At 38.2% G+C, this 23,895-nt stretch overlaps 1 protein-coding gene across 5 annotated transcripts in view; it reads right to left on the reverse strand.

The window, feature by feature from the left end:
• The window catches only part of PDS5B (PDS5 cohesin associated factor B), a 111,840-nt gene that overhangs the window by 63,032 nt on the left and 24,913 nt on the right, over window positions 1-23,895 (reverse strand). For 4 of the 5 annotated variants that reach the window (XM_083803441.1, XM_083803440.1, XM_083803438.1 and 1 more), the window contains exons 3-8: window positions 22,300-22,503; window positions 17,777-17,863; window positions 17,584-17,681; window positions 16,317-16,443; window positions 9,114-9,194; window positions 6,851-6,991 (exon numbers count right to left, since the gene is read on the reverse strand). In XM_083803441.1, the coding sequence (XP_083659567.1) occupies window positions 6,851-6,991; window positions 9,114-9,194; window positions 16,317-16,443; window positions 17,584-17,681; window positions 17,777-17,863; window positions 22,300-22,503 (738 nt within the window). Of the gene's footprint in view, window positions 1-6,850; window positions 6,992-9,113; window positions 9,195-16,316; window positions 16,444-17,583; window positions 17,682-17,776; window positions 17,864-22,299; window positions 22,504-22,809; window positions 22,965-23,895 lie in introns of those variants that run through there. The other variant, XM_083803439.1, reaches the window with a different exon arrangement.

Consider the following 23,895-nt stretch of genomic DNA (forward strand, 5'->3'; position numbering starts at 1 on the left):
GGCCAGTTCTCTTCAGCGTTTTATCAGTGACCTGGACACAGGAGTTGAGTACACAAAAAGCAAGTTTGCAGATGATACCAAAGTGGGAGGAGCCCTTGCTTCCCTTGAGGGTAGAGAGGCCATACAGAGAGATCTTGACATACAAGAGCACTGCGCAATGAGAAAACAAATGAAATTTAACAAGGGCAAGTGCCTGATTCTGTACCTGGGACCATGTAATCCTGTACACACATGTAAGTTGTGACAAGTGGATGGAATGCTGTCCTGCAGAGAGCGGTCGGGGGGTTTTAGTTGATGGCAGGCTCAACATAAATTAACAATGTGCCCCAGTGACCAAAAAGGCCAACTGCATCCTGGGGTGCATCATGCACAGTTTGTCTAACCAGTCACAAGAAGTGACTGTCCCACTCTACTCAGAAACAGTGTAGCCTCACCTTGGTTACTACATGCAGTCTGGGGTTTCACAATACAGTAAGGACATACAAATATTAGAATGTGTCCAAAGGAGTGCAACAAACATTGTGAAACGACCAGAAGGCACGACTGAAGAGGAATGGCTAAGAATACTCTTTGGTTTGTTCGGTTTAGAGTAGACTGAGAGATGACCCCGTTGTTGTCTACAGCTTTGTCAAGAGAGGGAGCAGAGAGGAAGGTGCTGATCCCTTCCCTCTGGTGACCAGCAATAGGATGTGAGGGTATGGCTTAAAACTAATCAGGTTCAACAAGTCCAAGTGCAAGGTGCTGCGCCTGGGTTGGAGCAATCCCAGACAAGAGCACAGACTGGGAGAACTCACTGAGAGCAGCCCTGCAGAGAAGGACCTGGGGGTTCTGGTTGATTAAAAGCTTGACTCAGTGGGCACTTGCAGCCCAGAAGGCCAATTGCATCCTGGGCTGCACCAACAGAGGGGTGGGCAGCGGGTGGAGGGAGGGGATTGTGCCCCTCTGCTCTGCCCTCGTGAGACCCCACCTGAAGTACTGTGTTCACCTCTGGAGACCCCAACACAAGAAGGACATGGACCTGTTAGAGCAACTGAAAATATTCTTGGGACAGATTAAGACAAAAAAAAAACAGAGAATAAAGCACACAAGCCACACATTTCAGAGAACGCCAATGAGAATTGGTGAAGAATGCCAAGCATTCTTCATTCGAGTCAACATGTACAATTCTCAACTGAAGTTACCTGTCATCTTGACCAACTGGTCAATATTCGAACCAAAGTGGCAAGGTGGTTGAACACTAGATGGCCACATTGTTTAGATCCTGTGGTGGTTTTACCCTGCTGGCCAGCTCAACTCCATCCACCACAACTGCTCTCTCACTCTCCCTCCTCAATGGGAAAGGGGAGAAAATACGATGGAAAGGGCTCAAGGGGTGAGATGATAACAGCGAGATCACTCACCAATTATCAGCACAGGCAAAACAGACTCAACATAGGGAGATTAATTTGTTGCCTATTACTTGCACAGTAGAACAGTAATAAACTAAAAGCAAACTAAAAACACCTTCCCTCCCCATCCACCTTCTTCTACATCCTTCTCCAAGCGATGCAGGGGAATGGGGGCTATGGTCAGTCCCTGGCACTTCATCTCTGCTGCTCCCTCACAGTCACTCTCTGCCCCTGCTCCCCAAGGGGTCCCTCCCACGGGATGCCGTGCTCCCCAAACTGAGCCTGCGGGGGCTGCCCACAGGCAGCAGCTTTTCAAGAACTGCTCCCACACGGCTCCGTACCACGGGGTCCATCCCCCAGGAGCAAACTGCTCCAGCACGGGTCCCCCACGGGCAGCAGCTCCCCCCAGACCCCCTGCTCCTGCGTGGGCTCCTCTCCACGGGCTGCAGCTCCGGCCCGGGGCCTGCTCCTGCGGGGGCTCTCCATGGGCCGCAGCCTCCTCCAGGCCACATCCACTTGCTCCACCGGGGGCTCCTCCACGGGCTGCAGCGTGGAGATCTGCTCCGTGTGGGACCCGTGGGCTGCAGGGGGACAGCCTGCTCCACCAGGGGCCTCTCCACGGGCCGCAGGGGAACTGCTGCTGCCTGCCTGGAGCACCTCCTGCCCTCCTGCCGCACTGACCTGGGGGCTGCAGGGCTGGTGCTCACTCCTCTTCCCCAGCTGCTGTTGCACAGCAGTTTTTTTTCCCTTACTTAAATCTGCTCCCAGAGGCCCAACCAACATTGCTCACTGGCTCAGCTCTTGCCAGCAGCGGGTCCCTGTGGAGCCGACTGAAACTGGCTCTAATCTGACATGGGGCAGCTGCTGGGTTCCTCACAGAGGCCACCCCTGCAAACCCCCTGCTACCAAACCCTTGCCATGTGAACCCAATACAGATCCAAAATAGTAAATATGCACAACAGAGCTACTGAGGGACCTAAGCTCTGTCACAAGTTCTATACTAACAGTTTCATAACCCCACCGTATGTGGCCAAAAATTTGGTCACTGACAGGAAATCCCTTGAATTTTTCTACATTAAAAATAGATAGTCTAGAACTTTCATAAGATCCTTGTCCCATGAAGACAAGGATCTCTTGAAACTCATTCCGCTCCAATCACAGACATTACTGGCTGATATTGCTTCACGCTGATAAGCACCAGCTCGCTAAGCACGTGGTCAAAGAGCTCCAGAAATTGATGTCATTAAGACAAGAGGAAGGTGGCTGGTGTGGCACTGAAGTGCCTTGGCAGAACTACAGTGAAAAAGCCTCCCAGCAGTGCCAAACACAAGAAAATGGGCGGGGGGGGGGGGGGGGTCATAAGTATGCACAGAACTAGAAAAAGGCAGGCAGCACAGAAATATTTCACCATCAGCACCAATCTCTTTTTATATTCAGTTCAGTATTTCAAGTCGTTCCGAGAGGACGTCAGTGGTAGCATACATCTCAGTCTCGGCAACATTACTACAAGTTAATTTACGATGAGCGAGCATTTTACTTTGGGTGGAGGAAGTGTAGCTGGAAAGCCTCCCCTCAGTGTAAACTGACTCATCCCATTCACAGAACAAGATTCTTTAATAATCGCGTCTCCAAAACCTGATCAACTGTCTCCTTGATGTACCTCAAGTAAAAAGGAAGGAAGGATGGATAAACTTGAACGTATTCTTCTTTAATTCCTCAATAAGAAGTAAAATACGTATATTGTTAGAACATACACAAGGACTTTTTCAAGGGCAATCCCTCAAAGTTGTTAACAGTATTATCATACTTCCAGGAATTCCTATCTTCTCTTTGGATAAGAATTTCCCACTTTGTTGTCAAATGATGTCCCAAAAATTTGATTTTTTTTTTTAAATTATTAGTATTTTTTTAAAATTACCAGTAATCGAGTCTCTATAGACTTTGCCTTTGGTAGGGCCACGTCACATTTTTCTTTCTTTCTTTATATGGATGACTAATTATTCTTCCCAATCTATTTTAACGCCCTATGCCCTAATGAGCTGATCTCCATTGTTCATCAGGCTTCACGTGACATGGCCAGCATATTTTTAAAAAAAGAAAAAAAGTTTAGCATCTGTACAAAACCAGCCATTTATCATTCCTTTCTAGTAAAAAGATTTTTTTAGACAAGTCAGAAGAATTTACAAAGAATAGCTCTTTGATAAAAATGGCTTAAACTGAGAAGAAAAAAAATATTTTAAGAAATTGATTTATTTCTTTTCGAATGAGGTTCCATTGGCATGATAAAAAACTGGGTTCTATTCAAATTCATGCAGAACTTGCCAAGCTTGCACCTGAAAATATTTTCTAAAGCATCCCACTGATTCAAACACTTGGTGTCTAGCTCAGAGAAAGTCTACAATGAGTCTACTCCATCTGGCCAAAGTTTTTCTAACTGCTTTTAAAGCCAATTTTAAAGCAAATGCACATTTTCAAAAACGGAGCAATCACCCAATTTATCTTTGAAGACAACCTTCTCATATGTCCACTTCCATTTGTTCAATGCATGCAAGATTAGATCATGTGACACATTCTTGCTCCTCAAAATTTACAAGCCAGCCAATGAGACGGGCACAGCTTTCCTTCAACACCTTCCATTTTAAGAGTAATACAAATCTCTTTAGCAGCAGAGAAGGAATATGAGATCCTGGAACACAGTAACTGTCACACTGCCCCATAAACATTTGAGTATCACCCCTAGTATTTGAATTCTATTATCACACCTGTGTATTCAAGAGCAGTAGCAGACAATCTCAGAGAACAAAAATTCAACATTTCTACAAAACTATGCATGACCTAAACACACCCCACAACCTTCTGTTTAAATATCTAGTAGAGAGCACATAGCACATGCGCTTATATGGCAAAACTCTTAAGCTATGGGCACAGACAAATACACACCATGTACCAAATCTGGAAAAGCCAAAGCCATCTAAACAAACTTTGAATAACATACAGAGCTCACTGAAGTTTATGGTTGTTGTATCATTAAATTTAATTGACCTTCATTCAAAAAGCTAACTCCCCTCTCCCATATTTCATTAGGGACTGCCAAGCTTACCTTTCTCCTGTGCTGCCCATTTGACCCACGGCTTCATCAAGCTAATAGGGATACTGCTGTCCCTTTTTTTTTTTTTTTCCATTCAAAGCAGCACAACATTAGCTGCCTTCCACTGTAAGGTGCTAAATTTTACTGAAATCACAGTCTCTTCTCCAACACTAATAGGCAATTTACCTGGACCTGAATTCGAAGTGCTTGACACTAGCTGCCACTGATTAGTATAAAGCCACAGCTGTTGTTGGAGTGGAAAATACTTAATCATCACTGGCAAGTCTGCGTAAAGAAAGAACTTGTGCTGATCTCACACAAACTGACTGTATTTCATTAATATTTCAGAATATTCATCTTCAGAATACCCTTTTAACCTCAAAATGCCCTTTTAACCACAGGAAGACCTCTCAACTCATTTAAAACAGGATTATCCTATTTTATACGAGAGTTTTTATGTTCTCGGATTTTTTTTTAATCCCTTTTTTTAATATAAAAGATGAGTCAAACTGCATTTGACAACTGATAGGACAAAACAGGCACATATTATTTGTGGTTACAACTTAAGGCACCCAAAAAAGGCACTTGAAGCAACAAGACGATTCATACAGTAGCAGTACCTGTGCTGGGAAGAGCCACAAATGGCACTGGAGTTTAACAAGAGATAAAGCATTAAGTAAGAGCAGTAAGAATGTAGCTACTTAAATTTACATCTCTTGGAAACATTTTAACACTGGATATTACAAATGCTAAGTGTCAACCACATTACCCTTAGGGTTTTAGGCCTCAAGAAAAAACTAGACCAAGGTCTGAGGAGACGAAAAACAGCGAAATACACGTTCTTGATCTCAGAAGAATATACTAAACAAAGAGCAGAAATGCAGACATAAAAAAATGTCTTTTAAGTTAAGAGGTATTAAGAAACTAGGGAAAGGCTGAGAATCAAAATCACCCAGTTGAAGGAACAGAAGTTCCTAGAGCACTAAAAGAAAACAAGTTGACAAAGTTGTGTTCCTACTAATCTTACTGATTCCAATGGTAAAATGGGATACAAACGAGAAGCCAGTATTGAAATACTGGCACATGTGAGTCAACGAAGGAGCCAAGCGTGGCACATTAGGAGCACAAAGATGATTCAAGAAGCTGCAGTTTTAAATGGACCTAAAGATGGAAAGATTACTGCAATTATGGCTATGAAAAAAGGGTGCAGCACCAGTTAAAATTAAATCTCTTGAGTAACAGCTTCAGAAATAGTGTTTTTACTGGAGTGAGAATAATTGTTCTCCACCCCCAAGAACAGATATTAAGGGCTAAAAAAAGGTGTGCTTTATAAACAGACAGCAAGAAGTAAACTGGGCCCCACTTCTTTCATAAATGTGAATAGAAAGATACAGCCACTAAAAACAACTTGTACAACCATGTAGTGTATCTACCCAGGAAACATTAGTGAAAAGATAACAGGCATGAATAAACATGCCTGTAATGCCTGTAAAATGTAATAAACATTACAATGAGAACTGGCCACAGGTTCTACAAAACTAAAGCCTCTCCTCAATAATTAAAATATGTGCGAATTTAGAAGTCGCCCACTGCACACTAGCTTTTAAGTTCAGTAAGTAATCACTTTCAAACTTAGCAATAAAGTAATCAAGCTCCCCACTTCCACAGACACCTTGAAAAATGACTAAATGAATAAAGGTTGAGCAGAAAAAAAGAAGTATCAGCTGTTATACTGAGTCTCTGCAAGTGATAGAGATGCTATGAAATGGTAGAAAGTCAAAAAGGAAAAAAAGCTATTAAAATAGGTACAGTGCAAAGACAAGCTATTTTTCAGATGGAAGAAAAAATTTAAAAAAATAGACATCATTGTAGCAATGAATCCAAGACATATTTCTATGTTTCCACCTGTGACAGACTTCCTATTTAAAGAAAATAGTCACTGCATCAGTTTCCATTAGCAGTGGGCCCAGTTTATCCCTTCCAGACCTCACTATTGTGAACAGATGTAGTTTCTCTGTACAGCTAGCAGCACAAAGTACTTTCAACATATTAAAGCCCTTCATAACAAATACTACAGTAAACCAAGAGAACAAACCAGATCAGATTCAAGCCATTAAAAAAAAATCAACTTGTTGTTTGAAAAACAGAAGCCTAAAAACATATGCACACAGACACTGTAGGTTAATACAGTTGAAGTTAAATTACTCTTAAGCACTTTTATGAGTATTCTTTTAAACAACGCAGACTTGTTTTACATATAAATATTAGTTTCATATGCCAAATAATTTGTGATGAACTCGTCAGTACAAAATCGTATCAATAGTGAAAAGCATACATGTGTTTCAAATAGACAGAAAGTATAAGAAATGCTTACCTTAAGTTTGAATTCAAGCTGGGGTAGAACAGAAAGCAAGAGGTGACTGTCGATATTGTATAGCTCCAGAATAAGGTCAAACACATGCTCTGACAGGTCACTAATTGACGTTTTCCCAAGCATAAGAACCTGATTGAAGAACTAGGAAATAAAACAGACTCTACGTTAATAACACAAGTATACATACACTTTTCTAAATGCTAAGCCTGTCTACTGCTAAATCTACCTTGTAATCTTACAGTAATAAAAAAAGGGGGGGGGGCAGAACACGGCTGCATAGTTGAACTCTTAAATATACAAATCTGTTTTGTACTCAAAATTACACATAAAGGAAAAACATATGAAAAGTAAAGAAGAGTAATGCTTAGTTTACTGCAGCAAGGCTGCAAATAATGTAAGCAACACAGCTTTACAGGGGTCCCACTGCATCAAATCTTTTTATAATGTGACTATATTTACAGTTATTGCACTACTAAGAATAATCACTTACTCTAAAACCATTCCAACCTTTAGACAGAACAAAGCTGAAACAACTGGCCAGCTGATAGGTTAAGAAGTTGTAAACAAATATGTAGTAATTAGTAACTGACTATTCCAGAATTTATATTTACAAGCAGCATAATGCAGCTGTAAAGCAATTATTTCTTAATAAACTTGATGGGTTTGAGAGAAACTTCATAAATATCAGATATTGATTCTATATGACATTCAGCTATATCCTCTCCAAATAGATGGGTAAATAACTAAATAAGGAGTCTGCTACCTCCTACTTTGCGGGGAGGGGGGTGGTAAGGCATAATTTTGCAAATTTGTATTCTCTTTGGGTGAAAACATTACAAGTGTGGCTAAACAGATTATATTATTTCCACCTGCCAGCAAGTTGACAGAATCCATTTAAATGGCACTTCAGTTTCCTTTTACAAACTTAAGCATAGGGGTAGTGATGCTAATCAGTCCTGACAAGATTAATCATTATCAGTAAAGAAACTAAAAACATGAAAACAATCCCTATCTAGGTTATAAAGTGAATCCCAACAAATGATGCAATAAAAAAAAATCAACAGGTTCCAGTAATGTTGACTAAGTAAAAACTGATAGGTGTATTCCATTAGAAGTTAAGACTCTCTAACCATCTTGTAGGAAAGTCTTTCTTTCCTGGAAGCGGAGTTGCCTGGAACGTATATATTCCTGGTTAGACAATTAACTCCTCCTGTGTCTTTAATATATTTTAAGAAAGAAAATAATGCTCAAAGAAACCAGACAGCATACTTCCCACTTGTGGGAAACCAAGAACAGAAGAATGTATGTGCACATTTTCCATAAGAGGAAGATTCTTATTGTACAGACTTCCTTAAGACCACAAAATGTCACCCAGTTTGTAATCTAACCTTGCAGCTAAGCAACATTAAAAACACATTCCCATGCAATCCCTCCCCAAACAGCAGGTTTGACTAACAGGTTTGGAGTGAGAGTTTTCACTAAAATTTTTCTTGAATCTTAAAAGGTAACTACTTCCCAAATACCACAGGTGTTACGAGTCAGAAGGCAACAAAAAGCATTAAAGATTTTCCACTGTTTTCGAGCTCTTGAGGTTTTGGATACATGCCAGGAGACGTGCTAAATTCTTAACTACTTTTAAAAAAGCATAATTCCTTCTCCTGTTGTGCAGCTTAATTCAGAGCATACTTATGCCTGACCTTTTCTGCCTCTCAACCCTCTTCTTCTGCACAGACTGATGTCTTTTACTACGCTTAACTTGGCTACTGTCCTCAATCCACTCAATTTTCCTTCTTGCTATCTATTTTTAGAGTCTATCTCCTCCTCTTCCTGTGACAATGGCATTGAAGTTCTGCTCTGTCTTCACTTTTTTTTTGGTAAGGAGATGAGTGAGACTATTTAGAAGTAAAGAAAAGAACTTTGACACAAGAATAATGTGTTTATACGTATTTATCAGAAAAATACATAAATACACTTGGTCTTCTGGTCACATTCAGGATTAGAGAGCGAGGTCCCCCAACACAGCAGAAAGTGAACTACCCCATTTTAGTGAACAAAATTGTTAAGGGCTTATTAGTTTCTATATGTTAAAGAAACAGACTCAAAGGGAAAGTGCTTAATTAATATAACAATTAACTCAAAGAACAATTGAGACTTTCTAAAGTTACCCAGCCCTAATTGACTATATGTAATTTATTCCTTTTATAATATAGCTCAGTGTTCAAAAATTCATTGATTTCCATATTTGCTTGCAGTCTTCACTTACATTAGTAATGTATGGTTCAATTGCTTGTGCTGTCCTCTTCAGTAAAGCCTTTGCCAAATCATAGGCTTGCTTGTTTAAATTCTGAAAAAATAAAACAAAAATTTTAAGCACATATATTATCCTTAAAAAAAAAATCATGAGAGTTCATATTTACCATACACTAGTAAACGCATTAAAGAAATAGCCTCTTCGTTTTATACTTTCAGTAATAAAGGTAATACAGTCAGATCAAAACCAAGTCCAAACAAAGCTTTGAAAACTTCAGTGGTGATGTTGAGAAAACTTTCCCCATAAACCAGTTTACTTTTCTGTTGCCCTTCTAAGCTTGACACACAACAATGTCAGTTCCTGCATGTTACTGCTGTTCTTTATCAGCTTTGCCCAAAACCAGGAAAGCACTGTGAAGCAACTTTGAGGCATTTACAGTCAACACAGCCTCTGAACAGGACTGTGATATCAAGTACAATTCTGCCCTTGCATCAAGCAGCCACCCGTCAACCATCAGCACAGTATCTTCATAGTGTCTCCCAGAGATGCTTCGTCTTTTGGACTCAGAAGAAAAACCTTCAATCCATGCGCATGAAGAAAAACTACTTTCTTGATTTGTTAGGTTCTTGTTAAAACGTTACAAGCCACGCCTTCCTACCCCTCCATTTCTTTAATTGGGTTATTACCATCATCACGTCCTTCCCATCCCAACACAAAGGGGATGCTACCTACTTTCTCCAATTTTTATACTATGTTTTCCAAAAATTGTCAGAACAAAATGCAACCTAGCCCTTGACACCCACTCCAGACTTCACTGACACACAAAGTACTCGATACCAACAAATACATATAATCTTTTAATAGCTAAAAGTCTCCGTAAAAATACAATCCTTCCTGTTTTGGTCTTCACAATTTAAAATAATAATTAAAAAAAACAGCATATTCAAAAGAAAACAGTTTTAAAGGGTAGTTTGGTTATGTACCTCATCTATAAGGAGGAATATATATCTTGTTTTAGCATAAAGAAAAGCAAACACAAGATGCACTGCCACACCCAGATACATACACAGAACTTATCATATATATATCGCCTGTATATGCTTAGTCTGTGTTGCTCTCTCAATTTAAAAAAATTTTACAAAGATGGATTGTTTCACATCCATAATTCCAGAAACTGTATAGAAATACAGGCTTGTAGACAGCAGCGGGAACAGATTCACGTTTTGTGTTAATATAAAACAAAAGAAGTCTTTGACTTGCCTACTGGCAGAGTTATGTATCTGAAGTCAGGACTATGAAGTCCAAGTCTGAAGTACCTATTTCACTCAGAGCCACTACAGAACGTGAATAAAAAATGCAGTTCTGGAGAGATACTAAAATGCTTTCAGAAAATGCTAACATAGTAAGAAATTACCAAAGCCCAGCCTGCAGTGAATCCTACTGTCTTCTAAAAAGCCACATGTGAATATAAATGAGGAAAAAAATATTAGCTTTTGTAGAAACAAATCAACTACAGGAAAACTGAGACATAGCTATCACAGCACATTAGGAACAGAAGAGATATGAAATTAAAGTTCAGAAGCAGTTCGGCGATTACCCTCTGCTATGAAAACATATTTTGCTTGCTTAATATTTATCATTCTACAAAGCCGACTGCCATCGTCACAGTTGAGAAACAAGTCATAGTATTTTCAAGACCAGTTAAATTGTAACAAAAGGAAAGCCAAAATTTATTGTCAAAGTTACGGCAATTTAAGCTATTAACTACTTGGAGACGTGATACAAAAAATGTCCTAAAATGACTGATCGGCGTTCTTAGAACAAGTTCCTTCATTTTACCGAGACTGACTTTGAAATGAGACATCTCAGGCTTATGAACATCAGAAATGAATAGCTTCATTTCAATCTTTCCCCCAATTTAAGATCAATTTTGAGCATTTATTTTCCCCTGAAGAAAAATAAATCAGTGTCTCTTAACTTTCAACCTCATAATTTTTCCCTTCCATTACCTAAACAAGATGTAAAAGACCGCCAATGGTTGGCTCTTGCAAAATTGTAGAGCTGTTCCACATCACAGAACAGGGAAGGTTCTGCATGCTACGTTGTTCTTTATGGCTAATATTTTTTTACAAAAAGTTTCCACCTGTAGCATTTGTTTTCTGTTTTGTAAGAATTGTGACCACCCAGGAAATAAAGTGCATAAAAAGCCATAATAAGAACTGTATGCTGCTGGCAGTTACTGCTCCGATCCTTCTTGACTTCCACCATTCACCTCCACCAAAACCAAGGAACCAGCCTCCACCTGGGCCAGCGTGAGCTCTACATCCCAAGCGAGATGCAATTGCCATGTAAACCAAGCCCGAAGAGCATACCTCGCGCAGCAAAGCTCCAACATGCAGGCCTGCTTTGATTCACACGAATTACATTTTCGGCTTGTATCTTTCACACAGCAGATGATATTTGGAAAAAAAAAAGCTGTCGTAACTCATCTACACAACTACTACTAACTAAAATTTTAAAAATTAAACATGATTCTTGCACGTAGCCTTAGGAAAAGAAGTCTAAAAGAACAAAGATTTTCCATAATTAAACCACTAAATATCAGGCAAAAGATCTCCCAACACCATAACGTCTGCCGAGACAAATGCCTGAAGTAACAATTTCCAACCCGAGTAAATTACTCAGGCTTCATCCTATATAAAAAAAGCTGAGAAGAAAAAAAAGTCTAGATCCCAAAAGGCTAAAGAAGGTAACTATTTTCTTCCCATGGCTCATGAACTTGATTTAATTCTGCTGGCCCTTGAATGTCCAGAAGCCGTACTTTGTTTTCTTCAAAATGTCAAAGAATTCTTATAAGCACATGAGAAAGTTTTCTCTTCCTTTTTCCAGTTCCAGGATACAGACAAAAGCAGGAAAAAGCAGTATTGCCTTAGTTGACAGGAAACCATGAGCAATCCAGGCCAAAACCCAAAAGGTTCAAAAGAACTTTACAAACCATCAAACTTACCTTTTGGACTAATAGAATAGCCATCAAGACTCTTTAAACTTCTCACAAAGGAGAAATGTTATAAGGTAAGAGCTAACTTCACATATTCCTTCTTTTCTTTACCTAAAATCTTATACGGCTATCCTCTGTCCTATCTTTCTCCACATTCAGGAATAAAAAAATATATGTACTTCAAGATCTTTTAATGATTTAAGAAAGCCTTCACTGATGGGGACAATCAACTAGGATGCCTCTAACACCACAGAAGCATCCCGTGGGGATAAGCTTTCAAGAGTCCCAAAATGGGTAGAAATGAAACCACCAATTGACTCAATTGGCTTTTTAAGCTTAGAAAGCCTTCAGCAATAACCTTCAAAAGACAAACCACCTTCACCAACCGTAAGATCTCTCTGCTGTGTGAACTCCTACCATGATTTTTGAGTACATATTGCTAACATCAATATCTTTCAGAAGCATAAAAAAATAAGTTTTGTCACCTTATTTTTCATAGCTATTCTTCTCCAGCGAAACTGGAGAAAACTTGTGCTGCAGACAGAAGCAGCAGCGGCAGCCTCCCTTGCAGCGCGGCACAGACCTGTTTGGGGATCGATGGGCAATGCTCTCCAGGATGCTTTGCCCCAGAGCCAAAACCCAGTGGTGTTGGTACAACGGGGTTGGTAGCAGTGGAAATACACGCTGCTGATTTTTTTTCCCCAGTTACTTTTTCCAGTTGCCCCATAATGTCCAATTTAACAGCTCAAAGCAATTATTAGTGAAATAAGTTGTACTCACACTTTAAAAGCAGAAAACTAATGCAGGTCCCTCATTTTTCCTCAAAAAGACTAGCTAGCACCAACCCAGTCCTTAATTTTCTAACTGTACAACTAAAATCAAAGTGTCAAAACCATATCTAGAGCCAAAGTTCCTAAAAAAAATACATTTTAAACATCATTTTCTCAGAATTAGAGAAGAACCTTCAATTTGATCCTTCTTATCAAGGGCACAGCAGTAGAACCGGCACCCAAGAGCACCTCACAAGCAGCTTGAACAGATTCTCTGGTTCTTCTGAGGGAGAGGGAGGGAAAACAGGTTTTTAGGGATGGCTGACAATACAGAGAAAGCTGAGCTGAAGTGTTGCCAAGATAGATAACACTTATTATTAAGCAATTTTCTAATAGAGCCAGTTAGGAATTTAATTGTCACTATCGCTTTCCTAGGACGATAAGCATGTAAATCATGTGGGATTCCCTGTAGTACTCCTGAGGCTGAAAAAGGAACACACTGGCAAACACTCAAGGAAATAAAGCACAATTTGCCTGCTAACGAACTGCACAAACACAAAAGTGTTTGCAGGCGCTACCATAAAGGTTTTATAAGCTAAAAAGACAATTCAAAGAGAAAGGAAAGCTATTAATTTTTCTTGAATTTTTATATTGACTACCTCTCCCTTCGCTCTGGTCTTTTCTGGGCTTAGTTCACTAAATTTCATTCCCTCTTAACTAAATTTTATTCCCTCTTTATATAATCCTATCACAGGAATTTCACTGGAGTTCGTAGAAAGGAACAAAGAAGCCAAACCACAAAAGCAAGAAAATGATTAAACAGCAAAGGAATTCAGAGCTGGGCACATGGTCCAACAAATTAAGTTTGTTGTTTTATTTTATTATCCGGTCTCTGCTGTACTACTACTCAAGCAAGCCTAACGTACCTGTTTTCTGGTATTAGCATCGGCCACTTTCCTTCATATTTACATCAACGCAGCTCTTATTGACCAAGAGTGATGCATTACTAACTCAAGGGAGCTAGAACATCTTAGACTAGATCAGTAATTACTATTATTATTATTATGGCAGGCAGACATTTGATAGCATACCAGATTCTTGCTGTGCTCCTTATGCCGGAGTTTTTGCAGTCATCCTGCTAGCACCATTGCTACTTAGATTTACCACACAGAACTATGGACCAGATCTGGCACTTCTCTTAGGAGAAACACTGACCTTGATTTTAAGAGGAACCAGCACTGAAGGAACCTTTAGTAAATTGCTCGTTTAATTACTGTAACTCTTAAAAAATATTCGTATAATTTTAGTATCAAAACCCAGCCACTGGACCTTAGCATCCAGGGTGCAAAGCTAGAGGAGCTGTTTGAACCTTCTGTTCCCAATGCACACTTACAGACTGCTCCTTTGAAAAATTACATAAAAATTAAAAAATTAAAAAATACATAAAATTAAGCTCCTCGAGTCTTCAAACTACCATTACCCAATACAAACGTTTATACACCAGAAGTTGTACTAGCTGTATCATTATTTTCCGGAATACAATCATTCAGTTCACTCCACGGTCCCTCACGTGTACAACACTATTTCTGGCTGTATGTGAAATTCATGCTTTGCCTGTGTCTTCTGCTGTGAATATCGTTGTCTCACATACGTCTCATCTGATTATTTGCAAATCTGAGTTAATAACAAATCTATGCTTTTTTCACTCCATCAAAAATATTCCTTTGGTTCCCAGGGAATCCAGCTAGATAAGGATTCACTACTTACCATTACATCAACACTTGCCATCATGTCATTTTTGGTCAGTCTGGTTTTGGATTTTCCTTTTGTATAGCCCGTACAGCCTAACAGCTAGATCAGCCAAATCATAGTTCTTTCCTACAGTGGACCTTAAACTTAATCCCCTTGTGGTTTTATGCTTAGTGGAAACAAGTGGAAAAATTCTCACTCTGAATTCAATACATGCTCCCAATGCGACATTATCCACCTAACCATTGCCTGTAGCTGCTATGTAAGCTCCAAAATTTTACATTAACATTATATGAAGATACTGAGATGAAACAAAAATCTTAGAAGCTTCTTTCCATTAATGTGAAAAAGGGTAAAAAAATTAAAACAAAGTTAAAACTACTCAGGACATGGACCAAAGTTACAAAACTACTTCAGTTAAAAAGCAACCTATAAACTAGTATCCTATCCAAAGAGTCAAAGTTTTTTTCAATCAGAGACAGAAGAAAACAAAACCGCAAATTCCTTATCCCGATAAAATGTCCCCAGTCAATAACTTTAAATCCATTATAAAGCAATTTTGTTTCCGTGCTACAGCCAAACTAACAGGATACAAATTACTCAATTTAAAATCAGTTTATTAAGCCTGAATCATAAAAAACAATACATCTGAATCAAGTTCAACACAGGTCACACAACGAAACAAAGAACAAGTGCTTAACTGAGAATATACAAACTGATGTATACTGCATACTCTTATTTTTATTTCTTGTATTCCAAGGCTTTACTTTGTAAACCTGAGTTTTAGCTACACAATTTTCAACCTGGTCCCAGCTTAAAAGTAGTAGACCCCTAAATGACAGAGCTAAAACGTTTCAAATTAAAATAAAGAGATTAGCCTATACAAAACATTTTGCCTTTCACTGTTAGTAGAAAAATAAGTAACACGTTGATTATTTATTGAAACTGATGGCCTTACCACAGGCACAACACGTTGTGCTACTTGCTACATTTTTCAGAGAGCAAAAATCCTTCAGTTAACATCCACTCACATTACAGCTTCTAAAAAGCATTAAAAAAGTCTTCTTCCATAAAATATCCCCTTCTCCCCACTCCCCCCCCCCACCCCCCCCAAAAAAAAAGCTGTTTTGGACATGCACAACTGTCCAAAATCCAGCTAAGTACACATTTCCTAGATAATTCCCATAACCTGGGTTCTTCAGACACCGCTGTTTCTGAACAGTTTGTTCTAGGCCTACATCAAAACCATGCTGACACGCTTCCAATGACATCAAGTCAACATTTATAACTTTTTCTCTTCTGCTTAGGGCAGCACAATATTTTGAACTGTTGATACAGCATTACACTAATTAAAAATTTTTCAAAAGACTTTTTTTTTTTAATTTTCAAAGACATTTTTCAAATGTACGTCTTTATATAAAACATCTGCCAGTATTGGCCATGTAACAAAAAACTGTAAATTCATATAACATTAAAGCTTTAAAATGACTTTGCTGATACTTTGATTTATGCCAAGTGAATCAAAGCAATAAAATGATACTGAATTTTACAGCCATTTAAACTGATTTCTTTGCTAAAGAAATCCAACTGAGAGGAACACATTTGCTACAGTTATTCTCTCAGTGGAATCTAAATATCTGAATGTATACATATATATAATAAATTTTAATCAAAACAAATTAAACTACTAAGTCTTACCTTATGTGCAGGCACCAGATTAACTAACACTGTATCCAAAAGTTCCTGTGACACGGTATCTCCCTCACAAATGATAGAGCTCATGAGATCAACCATGTGCATGTGTACTTTTTGGTTATGACCGTTGCTGAAATTAAAAACAAGAATCCTTAGTGTACCATTTGTATAAAACAGAAACTTCCAATCAGAATGTTCTTCAAGGTAATACCAAAGAAAAACAAGGAAGAACAATATTGATCAAATCACAAGTTTCCTTACAAAGTCAAACTACTTAGGTTTCTGTCCTGCACACACCACTTCTCAAAATGTTCTCAAATCTCATGCCCTATCTGTTTACTACATTAAAAGAGAAAATGGACCGTATCTGGCCCTACAGTAAGAATAAAATGGAATATTAGAAAGTCTTTCCCTTTTACTCAACACCTTTGAGTTCACACATGGAGGAGCACTTTGTCCAGTGCTGGGCTTCCCAGTACAGAAGAAACATGGATGTGAAGGAGTCAGTCCAAAGTGCCACAAAAATGATTACAGGACTGGAGCAGCATTCTTACAAGGAGAGGATGAGAGCTGGCTTGCTTATTTTTTGTTTTAAAGCCTCAAGAAGAGAGGGTTTGGGAACAACTTAACGTATTTAAATATGTTGGGAGTACAGGACAAAACACAGACTCTTCTCAGCGGTGCCCAGTGACAGGACAAGGGGCAATGGGCATAAGTTGAAATGCAGGTAATAACATTTAAACATAAGATTTTTTTTTCCTGTCAGGGTGACTGAACAGATTGCCCCAAGAGGCCACAGGTTCTCCATCCTTGAAGACATTCAAACCCTAACTGGCAACCTTCTGGGCAACCTGCTCCAGCTGTCCATGCTTTGAGAAGGGAGAGGTGGACCAGATGGTCTCCAGCAGCACTTTCTGGTACCCACTGGCCCCATCCAAGATTTTTATAGCAAGAATCCTCCAATTCTCTTAGAACTGTACATTGTACCATTCACCTTCAATTTCAAGAACATGGTAAAATAAATGCACTAAAAGACAATCACAGTAAATTTAATTGGAAAAAACAGACAATTTGCAGTGTATCTTGTTAAATTAAAAAAGACAGAACTGACAGTCTGTTACATTTCTACTGCTGCTTTTAGTTAAACTGAATTAAGGGGGTATCAAAATTAAGCTTGTTAATGCTGAAAGTTACCCAATAGACAGAATACGTAAGTGAGAAACAACTCACCTAAACCATGCAATAAAATAATCGTGGTGACAGTACTTACTTTATTACTGAAAACAGTGTTCTGTACAGTTGTGTAAAAATCTCATTGCTGTCTTCTAATTCAAAGCATATGTTATACGACTTCACCCAAGCAATGTTCTAAGTTGAACAGGAAAAACATAGAAGCAGTGAATAAAAGATTTAGTTTAAAAATCACATTTAAGATTTATCACGAGATAAGTTATCAAGCTTACCTCGAGTAAATAAAAATATCGATTGAACTGGGGGCTTTTTGTATCTTCTAAACCCTTAAGTTGCCTTGTTATGAACATAAATATATCCTGAAAAGAAAAAGTGACATCTAATCAACTGCAATGAAACTTTTAAAGCTATAGTAATTACCTGTTTAAATCACTAATATTCAACAGTACAAAATATGCAGTAATGACAGACACTATTTCACTGTCCAAAAAAACCCAAAATCTACAAAATATCTCAGAGTATATCAAGGAGTAATCTTAAAATGCTTCACCTCTTTATAAAGCGTTGAGGAAGTGCCATTTTTCAGAGGAAACAAAATTTTATTTTCCAAAGAAAAATACTCAATTTGACAAACAAAACTGCAATTGCCTGACATGCTGCAGAAGTGAAAACGTTATTCACAAGGACAACGAATTTTACATTTTTACTGTATGCTACAACAGGTTTGGACTGGAGAGAAGAGGAAAAGCAGAAACCAACTGCAGCTTTCCGAGAGTATTATTAACAGGCTTATACTGCAGCATCTATGCATGTCTCAATCACCATGCTACTGACAGACCACATCTCTTGCAAAAGACAGGTAAAAACAACAAACCAGGTTTCCCCTGCTTTCCATATCAATTTTCAGCACCACAAGACTTCTTTAGAAAAAGTCTCACACAAAACAAATTTAAGCAGTTTAGAAGGAACAGCCAATCATGAACAGAACGGAAACACACAAGAAGGTGTCTTTCTAAAATGCTTTTTACATTTAAACAATGAATACCTGGAAATACCTAACTACTAAATCAAATCAAAAAGATTGATAAGTATCATCATCATTCAGAGATAGTGTTCTCAACTTCAAGTGTATCCATAACAATTTATCTAATAATTTAGGTGAAAATAAATTCCCAAGTATATAAAGTCATCATAAATACACAAAAGCCTTACAATTAGCCCTGAGAAGTTTATTTAGAAGAAAGGAATTGTAATATAACTTCCACATTAGGATACACATATGTACATGGAAAGCTTATGAGCTTCTTCCCCTCCTGCCCCTGAAAGCTTTTCTATGATGTTTTCAAATGACCATTCAACCTTGCCCCATATTCCCCGAAGAACAATGAAACAGACAAAAAATGAGAACGTGGTTCCGTCTTTCTAAGGCTATGACAACAAAATACCAGCCTTAGTGAATAAGACAAGCATTTACTCTTCTAGGTAAAACCAAGACTTAGATTACACATGACACTATCGTATCTTGGTTAAAAAAAAAAAGTCCAGCAAGCACATGGTTCAAAGATGCAGCTACATTAGTGTTTGAGTTCAAATAAGATTGGACCTTTGAAGTGTTAAGTAGGGATGATCAGAAGGCTGTGCATGTGGTTCACGCTTCAGATCAGTTAAAGAGCACATGAACTGGACTCTTTGGTTGAAATTAAACCAGAAGATGCAGTTCAAAGGACACACCTAATGGACTCCAACCACTAAAAAGAATTCAGAGACACCAGTCTGAAGAACGCCCCCTTTAAAAGTAGGGCTTCCCCCATTAGCAGGCCAGTAGCCCACCTGAAAGGAGTTCCTTTAGCTGAAGAACTGGTAGGCCACAAGGTGCTGTGAAGTTTCGCAGTCATCCAAACTCAATCTCAGCCAAGATTAAGATTCAAATAAAAAAGAAAACGAGCATCTGGGAGAATGAGCCATGCCAAACATAAGAACTACTTCATTTTAGAGCTTGTGCTCTAAGTATAATGGCTCTTTTTGAAAATGCTTCTTGTACAGATGAACCTCAATCATTGCAAGAATGGATTGTGTTCATTTAACAAAGTATCTCTATTTTTAATCCTGCAGCTTGGTATGCAACTTTTATTTACTGAACGTAATTCAAAGGTCCTATTGAGATCAAAACTAGTTTTCCTAATAAAGTACACATTGTATTGCACATGAATACGTATATTAATAAATAGCATACATGGGCAATATGTCTAATAGCTGAATGCTTTGCAAATAATGGCAGAGTGTGAAAAGTTCATAATGCATTCCTTTTTTTCCTCCTATTCCTGTTTTAAAGGAAGCAAGACAGATTGAAAAGTATCTGCTGATTTTGAGTATCTAGTGTTGATAGTGTTGATGACCCAAAGATTTTTCTTTCTTTGAGCATACAGCATATATTATCTGAACACACATTTATAAACGTAAAACACAGGATAAATTAACTTTGGCTGCAGCTAAGAAATTGCAACACTTCCACAGCTTTGACAATATGGCTTCACATCAGACTCCATAAAGCAAGCATACATTAAAACCCAAACTCTAAAACCACAAGTGCTTATGCTTCAACTTTAGGAAGAACATCAGATGTTTTCTGTGGATTGTTGTCTTGATACCAATTAACCACATAATGGCTTCAGTGTGTATCAGAGCCATAGCTTTCACCACAGAACACATTCAGATACTTGAAGTTCTGCTACTATATACACCCTCAAACATCTCGATTTCAGCTGAGTCAAGAGTACCATCAAGTGTTGGGGTTTTTTGACACACAGCAGTGAATAGAACACCTTCCCCAAGAAAATCAGAGCTGGGCTCTAGGCTTTCCCCAGACTGAGGACCTAAGGTAAAAGTTCTCACATCCCAGAAGAGCAGTCCTGCTTCGTTTCTGCTTTTACCCCAGTCACAGCATTTTCCATTCCTATTGGAAAAGACCTTTCAGTACTCAGTGAGGTATTTAAGATTTATACTGAGGATACACAAGAGAGGGGATCCTCAAATTCTGATCCCTTCTCTCCGTAAATTCACATCGTTCAAGTGACAGAGGGTACAAAGTAAGAGTAAACACTTAAGATTGCTGGTTTTCCCCTCTCAAGAAATTAACCTTTTCATCACTTCCTTTTTCCATCTTCAACTTGTGTGCTGTACATACCGAAGGAGATTCTTAAAGCTGCATTATGGATATAATATTAAGTAGTGGGTAGAAATAGTGCCAAGATATAACCCAAGAGGAAGCATTCTTCCTTCTACCTCTTTGTCTTAAGTTGGAGGGAACTCTTCAAGATTTCTATCAGAGCTTGTCCTGCAACCACAAAAGCTATGTTCTGCAGAAACTGGTTTGCAATAATCTACCTCAACAGCCCTGAGCAAAGGTCTATTGTTTATCCTATTTTTATTTCTCAGAAAGTGTTTAGAAATCTACATCAAGAGACTGAATTCTGAGATCTGCACAGATTACGGAACTCAGTGATGACAGAGGAAGTTCATAGTCTCTTCAGAGCTCTGTCCAAGTACTAGTCGCACACTTATGCTGTAAGTAGAAGATCAGTAACGTAAACCTTCCAATATTATATATAACAAAATCTAAAACTCCCAACTCAAGAAAAAAATAAACCTAACAAGTGAAGGAAAACATACACTCAAAACTGAATTGGAAGTCAGGAAGCGTTAAAAACAGATTTAAACATAATCCAGTAGTGAAAGGAGATGATGTGATCACTAAGTAAGGTAACTAAATTATGTGTAATCAGAAGTGCAAGAATTTAGAATTAAGAAAACACACCTAGCAAATCTCTAAGTCTCCCTCCAGTACGTCAGGTAACAAAGCATGAACTACACTTACAACTATACTGTTCACCCTACTTATGAAGCACTGTCAGCATAATCACTAGACCAAAAACGGAGTCATTTCTCCCACTCCCCTGCCACCACAACCATCTTTTTACCCTACCATGATGGGGGGGAATGAGGGTATGTGTGTGTACTACACTCTTAAGTCAAGGAGACAAAAAAAAATGCAAGTTTTTAGTGTTATTCTTCCCTGCAAGGTTTTCTATATCAATCAGTTAATCAGTCTAGATTCAGAGTGTGCAAAGGAAGTTGTTTGATATTCTAAGTTGTAAAGGAAGTTAGACTTCTACAAAAAAAGGAGAAAAACAACAACAAAAAAGGCAACCTAAAATGAAACGTCCTTAAACAAATGGGGCAGATAGTACTGCCTTTTCAAAGCTGGTATTTCTCAATCAACCATCTCCATCTAGTGGGATCAACAATGCTTGTAATTGCAGAATTTTCCAGCTCACATCAGAGATAATTATCCTCTACACAGCAATATTTTTTCTTTGTTTCTGTAGCTTTTATCTACAAAAATCCACTGACCATCTCTTGGTAGTTTAATTAGAAACAGCAGAGATGTTTTCCCGAGTGAAGGAATTGGCCATCTTGCAAAAGATTAGAAACAGACATATCTATAGCTTTTATTGTAAAGTAACAGTCCAGTATACGCAAATCCTGATCATAGTTCAATAAAATATCTATTTTAAATATAAGTCCAAAGCCCTGCAAGTTATTGGAAGATGTACTATATATCAATTTATCTGATGAGCATCCGGCCTGACAGAACACCCTTATCCGAGAATCAAGTGAAAGCCTGGGATGGCTCAGGCTGAACTAGAAATAAATGGAGGGGAAAAATGTTATAAACAATTATATTAATCATTCAGTATAAAAAATTGGTATGGAAAAATAGGTTAATTCAATTTACCTTTAGTTTATCTGGTGAAGTGTATGGAGCTTCAGGGGCATAAATTCTGAAAATATCCGCAAGACAACAAGCTACCAGCAAACGTACATCTTTATCAGGATGCTTGAGGAAAAAATCTGAAGCAAGGTGTAAAGCAAGATTTAGATAGAGCTCCTTTTCTTCTTCAGAGTCCTGGTCCATATCCATGAAAGTTTTCACAACCATCTATAAAGAAAAAAAAAAAAGACCTCAATACACAAAATTAAGAATTGTGTTTGTGCAACATCTATCAGAAGCAATGCAATAGTACTTGTTATAAGTAAAGGTAGTAAACCAATGCTTTATTTTTCAGGGTGTGAGAAGGAAATATTCAAGTTCTTTGTCAATTCTCCCAATGCACAGTCTCAGTCGAGTTAATGAAAGCCTGGCAGTAGGCCTTCATATATCTTCTAGAGAAAACCATGCCATCAAGTTGACCTAAAGTCAAAAAATACAGAAGCATTCCCAGAAAAGTTTAGAAAACAGCAAAACCTTATTCAAAAGGTGTATTTCTTCCTGAAGCATTTAGGGTTCCAATTTATTTTTCCCCTTTATTCTCTTTCAGCCTTGTGTTGTTCTTTTTTCCTACTACCGCTTCTGAAGAAAAGTTCGTCCCCTGTGCAACATCACCAGAAGCAGAGCGCACAATTTCAGCAGAAGCAAATATAAGACCAGTACATCACAGCAGCACACGTTGTCCAACAGGATTAAAAAGCTATTTAGTGTTATTAGGGTCCAGTGGGCTCTCTGGATGGAGGGGGGGATGGGGAGGAATCTGCAACACTGAATATTTTACTCTGTAAACACAACAAAAGCAGAAATAGCGAGAAAAATATGATTAATAACTGCTAGCTAGTGAGAATTTTTATTTTTAAAAACTTAATAAAATAAATAAAAATTGTTTGGAGGAAAAAAAAAATATTGATAAAACAAAGTAATTATGTTTTTCTCCACTTCCTTATTTGAATCCCAAAGGCAGAGTTTTTTTTAAGTTATTAACTCATTCAAATCATCAGAATGGCAATAAAGACTTAGGCAGAGGAAGATCAGTAATTTAAGCACACGCAATTTCCATTGAGAAAAATGAAGTCCTCCCAAGTCAGACACGAGATGAACCATCTGAGGTGCACTGTTGCCCTTACATACTATTAGATTAATTTTAAAAACAGAAAAAAGAACTGCATTCATTTCTATGGGAAGTAATTAGATTTATGTAATTAACGAAGTAATTAATAAATATTTAGGTGTCACAAGAGTTCTTGCAACAAGTATAGATTTTGTCTACTCTAGAAGTGAAACTTCAGTTTCTTTCTTCCTTACAACATGAAATTACATACTGGTCAGAACAACAAAATTAATCTTCTTGTTCTGTTGCAGTGCTTAAGAAAAAACAAAGAGAAACAAGCTAGTTCCCCTAGCATACTTTCCTAGTTTCTTGCAAAGCACTAGGTTAGAGAATTCCTGAGCCTGAAATTGCACCCAGACCACCATGATTAATACTCCTGGAGCTTCATCTTCCAAACGTGGCCTATATTTCTTAATCTATTCAATTTTTCTGGCTCCTACACTCTCCTACAG

The sequence above is a fragment of the Anser anser genome (assembly GCF_964211835.1).
Source record: "Anser anser genome assembly, chromosome: 1".
NCBI classification, from domain to species: domain Eukaryota; kingdom Metazoa; phylum Chordata; class Aves; order Anseriformes; family Anatidae; genus Anser; species Anser anser.